Source organism: Portunus trituberculatus, chromosome 35, assembly GCF_017591435.1.
Source record: "Portunus trituberculatus isolate SZX2019 chromosome 35, ASM1759143v1, whole genome shotgun sequence".
Taxonomy (NCBI): domain Eukaryota; kingdom Metazoa; phylum Arthropoda; class Malacostraca; order Decapoda; family Portunidae; genus Portunus; species Portunus trituberculatus.
In genome coordinates this window covers 15,814,515-15,827,616 of record NC_059289.1, presented here as the reverse complement: position 1 = coordinate 15,827,616, position 13,102 = coordinate 15,814,515, and the positions used below count along the sequence as shown (strand labels likewise).

Genomic DNA, 13,102 nt, shown 5'->3' with positions numbered 1-13,102 from the left:
AGTATAATGCTTTGATAAAGAAATAATAAAAATTCATTTATGTATGTCAAGAAAACTTTTTTTTTTTATATATATAATTTCAGGTGTTGAGATGCAGTGCATAGGCCACTTCAAGCTGCTGTTTTCCTTGCTACGTCTTGAGGGGTGTGTGGCTGTGCAGCAGAGTGTGCTGGCTGTGATGGAGGGAGTGACAGGGAATGCAGACTGTGTTAGTGACATTGCTGCCTCAGAGGTAAGGAAATATTGATCTTTCTTTTCCTTAATTTTTTAAATTTAATTATATATATATATATATATATATATATATATATATATATATATATATATATATATATATATATATATATATATATATATATATATATATATATATATATATATATATATATATATATATATATATATATATATATATATATATATATATATATATATATATATATATATATATATATATATATATATATATATATATATATATATATATATATATATATATATATATATATATATATAATTTTTTTTTTTTTTTTTTTTTTTTTATTCCAGATGTATCAGTAATGATGAGAATATGGTGTTTGTTATATGAGAGTAAAAAAAACAAAAATGTAATCTTGGTGTTTGACAGGTGTTGGTGTATCTGATGTTGGCTTTGCACTCCCCTGCCTTGGTTCATGATCGCCTGACAGCGCTCAATATCCTCCATGCCCTCATGTCCAACACTAAGGTCGTTAAGGAGGCTCTTAACAAAGGTATGTCATATGATATTCTACATTTAGATGAAATGGCAACAGCAAAGGAGATTTGTACATGATATGGTAATTGTTTGTAGGACAACTTAGTATGTAGTGTTTAAGGGATAGAGTGTGGAAAATTGAAGGGATCAGAGAAGTATGCATAAAAAATAGAACTATTAGATACTTTGTTGTAAAATTGCATCTTAAATTTAGGCTTTAATAATGTAAATTGGTGCTGGGAATGTCACATTATGTCAGATTATTGCCATTGTGATCCTGTGTTATGCTAAAAATACATCAAATATTGCATATATTTCATAAATTTATTCTTTCACGTACTTATGACATTTTTTATCATTAATCAGGAGGAGTCATGTACCTCCTCAACCTTTTCTGTTCTTCTGATGATGCGGAGGTGAGAGAGAAAACTGCTGAGCTGATGGGCAAGATGACCTGTGACAAACTGGTGGGGCCAAGGGTTAGACTCATCCTCCTCAGGATTCTTCCATCAGCCCTTGTTGACCAAATGCGGGACTCCCCCAACACAGCTGTCCACATGTATGAAGCACAACACGAGAACCCTGAGCTCATATGGACAGATGACTCTAGGGAGAAGGTGTCTGCAGTGGTAGCCCGCTTGGTGGAGGAGTGAGTAACACTTAAGATTTCATCATCACCTAGGTTTTATACAAAGAGTAATCATTTGTATTACATTTGAATTCATATTTTGAAATTTTATAAAACAAACTAAAAGAAGGTATTTTGCTGACAGATTTGTGATTTACAACTCTGATCTATAGATGGAGATTATTAAGTGAAATTTTACATTATATCCATAACAGGATCCATACCCAGCAATGTGAAGATCCAAATGTTGTGTGGAAGTTCCCTGATGATGTGTCCTTGTCTTCCACTTCTGGAGAAGTGGTGGTTGGTGGGGTGTACATGCGACTGTTGGTATCCAACCCTACCTGGGTATTGCGGAAGCCGAAGGCCTTTGTGTCTGATCTTTTTGATGCTCTGCTGGATCATATGACAAAGAATAATGATGTGAGTAGATTGGTTAAAAAATCATCACTTCATACTATTATAGCAAAAAACTGAAGAATTTAGGGAAATGATTGATCTTACTAAAGGTGTCTTGCATTGTGGCAGGGTGACACATTTGAGTTGGTGTTGAGTGCATTGGTGGCAGTGTTGACTGCCCAGCGCACCCTGCTGGAATACCTGCCTCAACTTGGCCATGTCCCACGAGTGGTGGCTCATCTTGCCTCTAAGAATTTAGTCGTGGTGCGTGCAGCTACACATGCCACACATCAGTTCACATGTAGCCAGGTAAGTTGTTGTGATCTTGATCATTATAAAATCCTGACTTTTAATAATTCTGAACAATGTTTGTAATAATGATTTTTTTTCTATAATGCTTCATAATTTTAAAGTAATATAGGATAGAGTTGCACTTTATGCCATGAAGGCGAAGCACAGCAGGAAGATTACAATATCATCTTTATCTCAGAGGACAGGAAGCATTAGGTCATTATTATTTTTCTTTCTATTCATTTATTTATTTCATTTTTTTATTCATTTATTTATTTTATTCTATTTATTTATTTATTTTTTTTTTTCTCATTATCTCCTTTAGGTATGCCTCACTGTCCTTGAAGGGACAGAAGTAGTGGCTGGATTGGTGTCTGCAATGAAGATTCGGCCAGATGTGGTTGGTGTGGCTTGTGAGGCCCTCCACAACCTATTCTCCACTGGTGAGGTAGCAGCAACAGCCTTTGTTGATCAGGGCCTCAAGGCTAATGTGATACCATTTCTCCTTTCCCTGCTGGGCTCAACACTTGATGCAAAAGTTCAAAAGCCAGCCTCTACCAAAGCCCAAATAGTGGTTTGTTTGAAAACAATGGCAGCCTCTCCCCAACATAGTGAAGAGGTAAGTCTGAAGTATATTTTACTTATTATCAGTCTAGTACAGGCCATATAACTCTTGGTGATCTCAACATTTTACCTTATGGTATATGAAACTATGTGATCTTATGTGATAATTACACTAATTTATAATTTCTTTCAGTTTACTTTTCATGTTATAAACTTAAAGTTGTTAATGCATTGAATTTGTTTTTTCAACAAACCTTTGTTCAGTAATAATAATGATATGAATCTCCCATTGTTTTTGAATTGATAAACCAGCAAATTCTTACTAACAATGTGTTAGAATTATTCATGAAGTCCCTCAAAATCTGGGACAAATTTGCAGACAGCAGTGAGTATCTACTTGCATTTGCTTACCATTATTAAATTGTACTTACTTCTTTTTCATTATTAGTGTTTAAGATTTGATTGTTCACTGTATTTCATTGACTCTTCAATCTTTTTTCTCTTCATTTTGTAGGTCCTTGTTGTTGTTTCACTCCAGATCAATAACAGTAATATGGTTTTGCAAGTCATTTTATGAAAAATAGTGCATCTTATTATCTTATATGCCATAAAATACAATAAATGAAAAGCGATTAGATGATGTAAAGGAAAAAACTGGCAACACTGCTTGTGGGTGTCTCAAGAGGTAAAAAAATGGGTAGCAGATAGTGTTGTGGCTCCTTTTGACTTGTGTGAGTTCTAGCGTGTGAGTTGTGTTGCAAACATTGGTCATACACCAAGCAAATTTTTTTGCATCAAAGTGGGACATATACCAAGTTGGACTTCCAAAATGGACATATACTGTACCACTGTATACACACACACACACACACACACACACACACACACACACAGTCATTATTGGATTTGATATACTGATGAAGAGGTAGATAAACATAGATAGATGTATTAATGAATTTACAGTTGTCAGAAAAAAAATGAATAAATGCATAGCTTTGTAAGGCAATTAATTAAATATAAACTTGCATAAATTTTCTCCTTACACTCATTTAAAGAATAGGTCTTTGAATAAACAGAAGGAAGGAATTTGCAGTTTTTCAAATTTTGATAAATATTTCAATTTTTTTTATTGGCCCCCTTGCAATGTGCAGGTGATTAATAACAATGTGTATGGTGCAGGTGACGGCCCTGCTGGAGAAGTCCCCAGTATGGGCACAGTACCGGGACCAAAAACACGATCTGTTCATCGAGGCTGCCCCCACGATTGCTGGGAGTTTGATGGGAGGCCCTGGCATTGCTGGCTGCATCACACAGGGTCCCTCCCGTTCCATGCCCTCCACCCCACCCTCCATTACCAACACTCGGAAGTTGCCAGAAATGCCCTGAAGGAGGCTTGTTAATCCCAAGGTTTTGTGTACAAGTCGTTAATTTATTTCCTAAGAGTGAATCAATTGAGAGGGACAAATTCCATGTAGGTTTAGTGTACTCAGATAGACTTTGGGAATTGAATTTTGTTGAAAATTGATTATTTGAAAATAATTTCTTGAATTTTTGAAACTCTATATTATATGAAGTACAGGCAAGATAATGGTGGTGGAATTTTTCATGATCAAAATTACCTAATTACAAGTTGAAAAAATTGTATTTTACCTGCACAGTGATATATACTTGACTGCCAGATACCTCTCCAAGTTCTGTACTTCTTTACAAGGATGTGCTTGGACATAGAACATAAGGATCTCCTATTTTGATATCAGATGATAGGCAGTTGTTTTTATTATTTTTTAGGAATGTGTCAATATCAAGAGATTTATTTTCTTCTCTTTTTCTATCAAATGGAGTGCCACTGTGCATCTTCATAATGTGAAATATACTTACTTGTCACATCACAATAGAAAGAGGCAGTAGAAAGCACAGTACCTATTATGTGATACATAACATTATATTTCATGGCACAGTGTGTTCCTAGGGAGGTGGTTTCAAATTATCATCATGAAGGAAATGCTTTCCTAGCTCTAATACAAAATTTTAGCTTCTAAGTTTGGCAAAAACATTATCTTATGCATCTCAATTATGCTTTCCCAACTACCAGGTGAATTGGCAAACACAAAATCTGAACATATCACAATTGATTTCCTCCTCTAATAAGATTGCATTTCATCTCATTATGTGCTGCAGTAGCAGCTGATACTAGATTTCAGATCCTGCAAATGTTAATGTCATTTTCTCTCTGCCATCTCTGCTTATTGTATGTATCAATACATCATTCATCATCATCATCATCATCATCATATTTTCATCTTCATAATCATTTGTAAGGTCATTTAAGATAATTGTGATGAAGGCTCAGGACTCAACATAAGGAAAATAACTGGAGACTGATTAACCAGTATCTTAATACAGGCATCCATCATCTAACATCTGAAATGTATTACTAGAGATTAATGAATCATGCTTCCAAAGTTAAAACTATTTTTAAGATCACTTCTATGATACTTTGACAATTTAAAAAGCTAAATTGTTCAAGGATAACAACCCAGCCTAACTTTTTTTTTTATTTCCTTATTTTTAAAATGTGCTTTAAGATTTTTCAAAACTAGACATGATCTGACAGCAATCTTGGGTTTTAAATTACAATATTTCTAATGTTGGAGGGTGTACCTAAGAGGAATATGTTATGGAGTCATAAAATTCTTTGGGTTAGCTACTTCTTTTTATAGATAATTCACATTAAGAAATTCAAGTATCAGAAGATAGAAATATATATTAATAATATATATATTTGAGTAATAAACACTGAAGAAATATTGATATTAATATGAAAAGAAAGATAACTATAGGTCTGACTTTATTCCATGCTTATTAGGTATTTCATGGGAAACACTTAAAAGAATTTTTTTTATTATTTTTTTATTGAAAGGAATATCATGTAAATATTAAGAATGAAAGAAAATTATGCATATAAATGAAGCGGTCATAATTCATCTTAGGTGTTACAGATCTCCAAAATAGGTTGAATATTGAAAAGCCAATGCAACTTAATGTGAATGATATTTTCAAATTTCTGGAGTTTTGTGTTGCAGGAAAGAGGAAAAGTGCAGGAAGACATTGTTGAAGAACTTAGTAAAGAAATGAATAACCTTGCATCACTGGGATTGAAATATAAGTGAAAGTTAAATAGGACTATGTAGAGCAGGGCTTTTAGTGATCAGAGGGGATGGTATTTAGTCAGTAACTGGAACTGTGAATGATAGAATTGAACAATGGATGGAATTAATTTTTTTGATAAGAAAAAGGTTGAGAACCCCTGCTCTTGAGGGACAAGAATCAATCTTCCCTGCACCACATTATGTAAGGCTCAGTTGCACAGCATATTTAACCCCTTCCTGGCGGAGGATCTATATATAGACATTTTGAAAACGGAACTTTTTGTTGGATCGTCTATATATAGATGCTTGTTCTTATTTTAGTGTATTAAGTTGTAGCATGGTCTATATATAGGTGATTCCTTACGTGACAAAATTCATAAAATAAATAATTATTTGGCATGTCAACTACCCAAACACTAGTCAGCATGACCTCTCAAGGTCGGTCACCACTCATGCTTTGTTGATGTTGGATGTGCTACACACAAACTAATACTGGATATTTTTGCATTCTTTACACTTTTTTTTTTTTTATCATTAGCCTATCATGTCAAAGAGAAAGAACTGTACCACACACCTGCAACATTGCCTAAAAATTACTAGGTATAAAAAGAGTACATATGTGAAAAAATATGAAGAAAAGTGGAAGTAAATTACATCCAGGTCACAAGTCCTGGATGTGAGTAACTAAAACATTCATATAAACATATTGACATATTATCACCAATCAAACACAAACAACACTTACATATAGATTCAATTGTTTGTTCAGTTTTGCAGCAGAGTCTATATATAGATGTCAATCAGGAGTACCCATTTGTTGGGAAACTATATATAGACATATGGATGGAAGTTAATAGCATCTATATATAGACAATTTCTTATTTGGTAGTTTGCTCATCTGCCCTGCTGCCAGGAAGGGGTTAAGCATTTCTTCATCGGGAGCAAAGTATGTGTAGTATATTGCAATACAGTAACAATATATGAAAGTTTTTTCAAAATATGATGCTGCATTTATTTCATGGACTAGGTGATTTACATAGTTCTGTAGTCACAGCTTTAAGGAGCAAGCACTCCTCCAGCCACTTGACAGGTCAGGTTGTTGAGTATTGCAGCGAAATAACAAATATCAGGAGAGTTTTTCAGCTACAACAAGCTTATATGTTTATTTAGTGACAAATTATGTATGGTATAGAAACACAATAGAGTCAGAGGGGTGAGGAATAGCAGTGCCACCAGAGAATAGATTGCTGGCAGCCCTGCAGTGTATCAGATCACTGTATGCCCTCACCAAGCCAGCTGCTGTCAAAGTGTCACTAGCACTATTGCAATTCTTATAGGGTCAAGCAGGTTAAAGTAGGACTGAGATTCTATCCTCTACTTGTACACTTAAAATTGTATGGAGACTGTCCAGATGGAATCTTGTTAGCAGTACCTATACTTTCAGTCAGGGTACTCACTCGTCCTACTCTTAGATGGACAGTTAGACATTGCTGAACAACACAGTTACATATTATGGCTGATTCCACATTTCATCCACAAATCACAACCACTCAAGAATCAGATTTTAATGCAATGTCATCCTAAATCATTCTTATACTTCATTGAATAATAATTAGTAAAGTAGGGGTTGAAACAAGGCTAGGTAATACTACACTCCTTTTAAACTGCCAGCTTTGAGCTCCATCATCATACACAAGTCATCAGGAAAGCATTCAGGTGTATGAACCCCATAGTTGATCAAATATGGCAATAGGGAATTGTGGCTGAGATGGTTGTTTTGGTCTTGCATACCAGTGTTTTATGTCTCTTATTATATTTTGTTCTATGTCTACTCTCAGCAATAATAAATGCATCTGCTACATACATAGGGGCATGTGTAAAAGCTTATGATTATTTTTTTTATTGTGCATATTTGCTAAGAATTATTGATGTTGTAATGATAGAAAGCTTGTATGAAGCTCACCATTGTTGTGCCTCATTATTACACTGCCAAATTATTGTTCAGTCACCTGGCCTTATCTTGACAGGTTTTTTTTTTTTTTTTTTTTTTCAGCCAACTCTTAAGCAAGGAGAGAACTTTAGGTTATGGCTGTAGAATTTTGCTCAATATTCAGCAAAATGTTTGAACACTTAACAACATCAGCTTGTAGGCATTATTACTTTATGAAGCAGTTGAGTGAAATATTTAAGTACTTGACTTTTAGCCAATGATACAGAAAGAAGTGCTCATAACATTTGCAAAATAACACGGTTTACTTAATTTTAATATCCTTCAAGTTCAGCTATTAACATTGCAGTTGTTTACTCACTGCTACTTGAAAAATAGGTGCTAACTCATCCTAAGGCAGCAGGTCATTCAAATACTATTCCACAATTTTTCAAGGTTACCCATAGAGTCAATTGCAAATAGAGATCTTTATTTCTAAGTCCTGTATGTAAATACTAACCAATTCTGTATCATTGTATCAGAAACTAAAGTTTATTCAGATTAACTACATATGGGTATCACAGGGTTGAGTGAGAACTCGCTATGGCCAAGCCAGGGTTTTATATGGTGCCTGCTTCTTTCTTTCCCTTACTGATTTTCCTTTTTACTTTTGGTTTTTACTTATATATTGTTTTTGTATATCTTGTGTACATATGTATTCCTTTGCAAGCCCTTTTCTTGGTATTTCTTGTCAAGTGTAATTTGAAGCAATCATAAAATTCTGAGAACATTTTTTTCTCCAGAAGAGTCAGTGGTCATAAGTTGTAACTGATAATAGTACCTATTTGCTTTTGGTGCCTCTTTGATTATGTTGCTGGTGAACCTTTCTCATGTGTGGAAATAATACATAGATTTAAAGTACTCATTTCTTTGATCTCTATCTCACACAAATGATTTATATTAGACTTGGACTGTCAGTTATTTCATGGAAGATCACTTAGAATAGTTATGTTGGATGTAGCTATCAAATTGTCTCATCTTTTCAATATTGCTAAGTTCCATTTACTTACAGAATTTGGTTATAGGAGCTCTCTAATTAGACTCTTCAGCAGTGAACTGATAAAAGAATAGAAAGTGTGTCATTCACAGACAAATAATGAACAAAAATTTCCTTGTACATACTTATAAGACAGATATAGAAAATGATGGAGCACTGACCTGTAAATGACTAATTAAGAAGAGTTCTTTATAACATATTTAGTAGTAAACAATTTGTCACCATTGGCCACTGTTCACAATCACTTTTGCAGAACTAGGCCAAGATCTCCATGTTTTTTTCATCAATATTGACATCATCATCATCATCATCATAGTTATTTAATCTATGAAACAGTCACTTACCAGCTGTGGTGCCCTGCTTCAGATGTGGCCTTTATTGGCTTGCTGGGCGTAGGAAACATGCTGACTGATCCCAACTGCTAGTCATCCTCACCCGATGAATTAACATAAAACTTGTAGTGAGCTCTCCATCTTTAGCCCTTCTCCATAGTAGTTCTTCAGTTTGCAACCACATTTTTCATCTATAACCTTTTGAAGTTTTGAATTATTTTTAATAATGGTAAAGCATAAAGAGTTTTGTTCCATGCTCTGCAATAGTTTTTGATATTAGTAATTTTTAAGTCCATTATACAGTACTGTTGTATCAACTAAGTGAAACTACTGTTGGATGAGCTGATTTTTTTTTTTTTTTTTTATTCATTACTGTTTATCATACCATTTTTATGCACCCTTTCAAGCCAGTTATATTACTGAAATAGTCTTAAGATGTAATTATTTGCATCAACATATCAGGCATGCCACAGCATCTTCTTCCTATGCCTGATTATCATGCTTGGAAGCCTATAGTTGTGGTGACCAAGAGGTGAGGACCCCATTCTATATGCTGCAATTAATGTGGTGTTCTTATGCAAAGAGTGAGCAAGTGTCAAGACCTGAATTTCTTTCAATATATTATAGTCACAGCATGTCACCAACTCAGAAAAAAAAAGAAAAAAAAGTGTCATTTTTTGCACAGTAGTATAGTGAGACAAATTCCCTGCCACAGTGGATAATTATAAATATTTTGGATATTAAGCAGTATTAGCCAGATCAATGTTTTTTGTGTTATTACAAAGTACATATAGTCACAGAAAATATGTTTTAAACACTGTTAATACTGTATTTGTACTTAATGTTTTTTTGTTTTTTTGTTTTTTATTTATTTATTTATTTTTTTTTTTTTACCACTCCATGGGAACCATAAAAACCCATTACCAACATGAAATGATGTTTTATTGGCATGGGGTTGGTGCTGTTCACCATGTTTTCCTTAGCAAAGTCACAATTAAAGTCACCACATAATGGACAAAATGAAGGCACTGAAAATTCCAATGAGGGAGGGGAAATATTAAATCAGAATCTCTAGTGTCATTACACACCATGGATAGGCACTGATAAACCCTCAACCATGTGCTTTCTACCTGTTTTAAGGTTAGCAAAGTATGTATATATGTGTGTGTGTGTGTGTGTGTGTGTGTGTGTGTATATATATATATATATATATATATATATATATATATATATATATATATATATATATATATATATATATATATATCCTTTCTGCTTTATCCCCATTAGCAGATATATATATATATATATATATATATATATATATATATATATATATATATATATATATATATATATATATATATATATATATATCCTTTCTGCTTTATCCCCATTAGCAACCAAAGCAGCATGAAACAAATCTGAGGGAGCAACAGATCCCTTGCTGATACCAATATTGTTACAGAATTGTGTGCAACATTTGCATGTCCACATGCACTGGCTCTGCCCTCAGTTAGTGCAGCAATGAAACACCCAGCTATGGGTGTGCATACATACAAAATATATTTTGGAAAAAAGAATGATGATTAAGGTATTTTATATATGTGTTATGTCCTTGGAAGATTTTTGTACCCTTTCATGTTTGTTCATGAAGAGTTGACATAATTTTAGAAACATATAATCTACCATATACTAATAAATTTATTCATTGAATAATATAGTAATTATAATTTTGAGTAGTACTTGTTGAACTGTATTACGTTTCATTTCATACAAAAATTTCCACATTTGTTTTGACCTCAAACTTTATTTTTCTCTTGCCATGTAGTGTCTTTGTGTCTTAGGATAGGAGGTGTTTCTGAAGGGAACATTGTACAGGTCTATTCAACTGCTTGTGTCTTTTATGTATGTGAATCACTAGAAGTTGTTTTTCTTCTCCGACCAAACCATTCCTACGATTTAATGGAAAAAAAGATGTAGTTGCAGCAGGTTTTTATTTATTTTTAAAATGGGTAATTAGGTACAAGGGCACATTTTACTACACCTCTGGACTTCAGCTGGTTGTTATAAGCATAGCAAAACTTTTATTTCTTGCTATGAATAAATTGCAGTGATGTGTGGGTGAACCTTTGGCAGTGTGTGTAAGTGACATGAGCAGGAAACAACTGCATTTCCCTCTCATGCATTTGTGGGAGTGTCCCTTTCAATCATGGAAGAAATGGATTTTTCCTTTTTTTCTGGAAAGGGACAATGATTTCATATATACTAAGCAATTTGAATTACACAAATTATTTCAAAATGAGCCTTATAAAAAGTAAAATTTCTGCAGTGTAACATTTCATATGCTAGAGGAAGCCACTGATTTTTGTGCACTTTATATTTCCATAGACTTTTAAAACCAGATGCCCTGTGAGCCAAGCTGTGGTCAGTCATGATGCAGCTGGTACAGGAAGTGTGCTGTGTGGCTCCACTGAGAGATCTGTTAAGGTAGATGAAAGCTTTTCTGTGATGTAGACAGAGCTGTTGTAGCATATTGTATATAACCGATTTTTATAATGAAGTTGTCTATATATGAATAAAGTCACTTAATTACTCTGATTCTTATTGCATTTACAATTTGGCTGTATACAATAGTAATTATACTTTTGTTATGTAGCATTTAATGTTATTAGCTACATAGGGAATATTTATGACATGTTAAGTATTTTTATTACTGTTAAAATTTAAAGTACTTGAGTAGCTGAAAAGATAGGTGGTGACCTCACCCCTCCCACTCCCTGGAGAGTTGATGAAGTGAGACACCTCACTTGGCAGATGTCCTCGTTCTTTAACTATTTTGCCTCCCATAGGTGTTCTTTAAATAGTCAATGGGTTTATGGTGGAGCATGATGAAAATTATATGTTTTAATAGGAGGCAGGGCCAGACTGGGAGCCTTTTTCAGGCCATTCATGTAACCAGGCCACCCTGGCCTTTTGCCCACACATGCATGTTCACACCCACACTCACATGCATGGGCACACATGCTTGTAAACTGACACACTCACACATGCATGTGTGCACACACAAGCACATGTACAGTACATGTCACAGATCCCTCCCTTCACACATTGTGTGTCGTTGATATGGAGTGTTGGGGCAAGTGTTGGTTGAAATTAACCAATTGTCTTGCCCTCCTCACATGCTACTGGCCTGAGTGGCCTCTGATTGGCCTGGCCTGCCTCTATAACTTAAGAAAAAAGTCAGAATGCACTGGCAGCCTGTAAAGAGAGAGAGACGCAGGCCAGCAGGCTTCGGGAATACTCCCGGTTCTCCCAAAAAAGGTGGGTTCACGTGTCTATATGTAACTGAAATTGCAAGTTGCTAGAAGTATCAACAGACCCATTTTAGTAACTAGGAAGTATCAACTGGTTGGTGGGAAGTGAATGTAAACAAACAGCTACCCAACAAGATGTATTCCAGTGGTGATGATGATTACAATCAAATCGCAAGTATTCAGTCCTCACCTCCAACAGCACCCTGCATAGAGGGAAGCAGTCATTGGAGAGCGGCAGCTATCTTGTCAAACCTAACTTGCATAATCTTTTTTTCTGCTGTAGAATTCACTTTTAGGGTCCCAGATGTGTTCTTTTTTTCCCTCACCAACTCCAAAAATGTTCTCTACATCGACACCACATTTTCAAATCTTTCTCCGTGACGTCACAGTGTAAATAAAGTCGCAAATTATCAATATTCAGTCGAAAATTCTACCTACTTGCAATTTCAGTTGCAAATTGACACGTGTGAATTTCTGAATCCGCCTTAAGGCAAGTCCCAGCCTGATAGCAGGCATTTGAAGCTCAAGAGACTGTCCACATTAAGATAAAAAGGTCCTTGTTATAATCTTCTATCCTTCACTAAAAATCTAAACTGGAAATTTCACATCTCTACTCTTGCTAAATCAGCTTCCAAGAAGTTAGGTGTCCTGTGGCGTCTTCGTCCATTTTTCTCTCCCTCCCAGCTGCTTGCTCTGTACAGG

At 34.6% G+C, this 13,102-nt stretch overlaps 1 protein-coding gene across 6 annotated transcripts in view; it reads left to right on the top strand.

Moving 5' to 3' along the window:
- Positions 1-10,017, top strand: part of LOC123513203 (dnaJ homolog subfamily C member 13-like) — a 40,764-nt gene extending 30,747 nt beyond the window's left edge. For all 6 annotated transcript variants that reach the window (XM_045270195.1, XM_045270194.1, XM_045270193.1 and 3 more), the window contains 7 exons: positions 84-232; positions 629-752; positions 1,103-1,385; positions 1,580-1,787; positions 1,893-2,072; positions 2,380-2,673; positions 3,798-10,017. In XM_045270195.1, coding sequence (XP_045126130.1) covers positions 84-232; positions 629-752; positions 1,103-1,385; positions 1,580-1,787; positions 1,893-2,072; positions 2,380-2,673; positions 3,798-4,004 — 1,445 coding nt within the window. In that variant the 3' untranslated portion in view covers positions 4,005-10,017. The remainder of the gene's footprint in view (positions 1-83; positions 233-628; positions 753-1,102; positions 1,386-1,579; positions 1,788-1,892; positions 2,073-2,379; positions 2,674-3,797) is intronic.
- Positions 10,018-13,102: the final 3,085 nt, after the last annotated feature.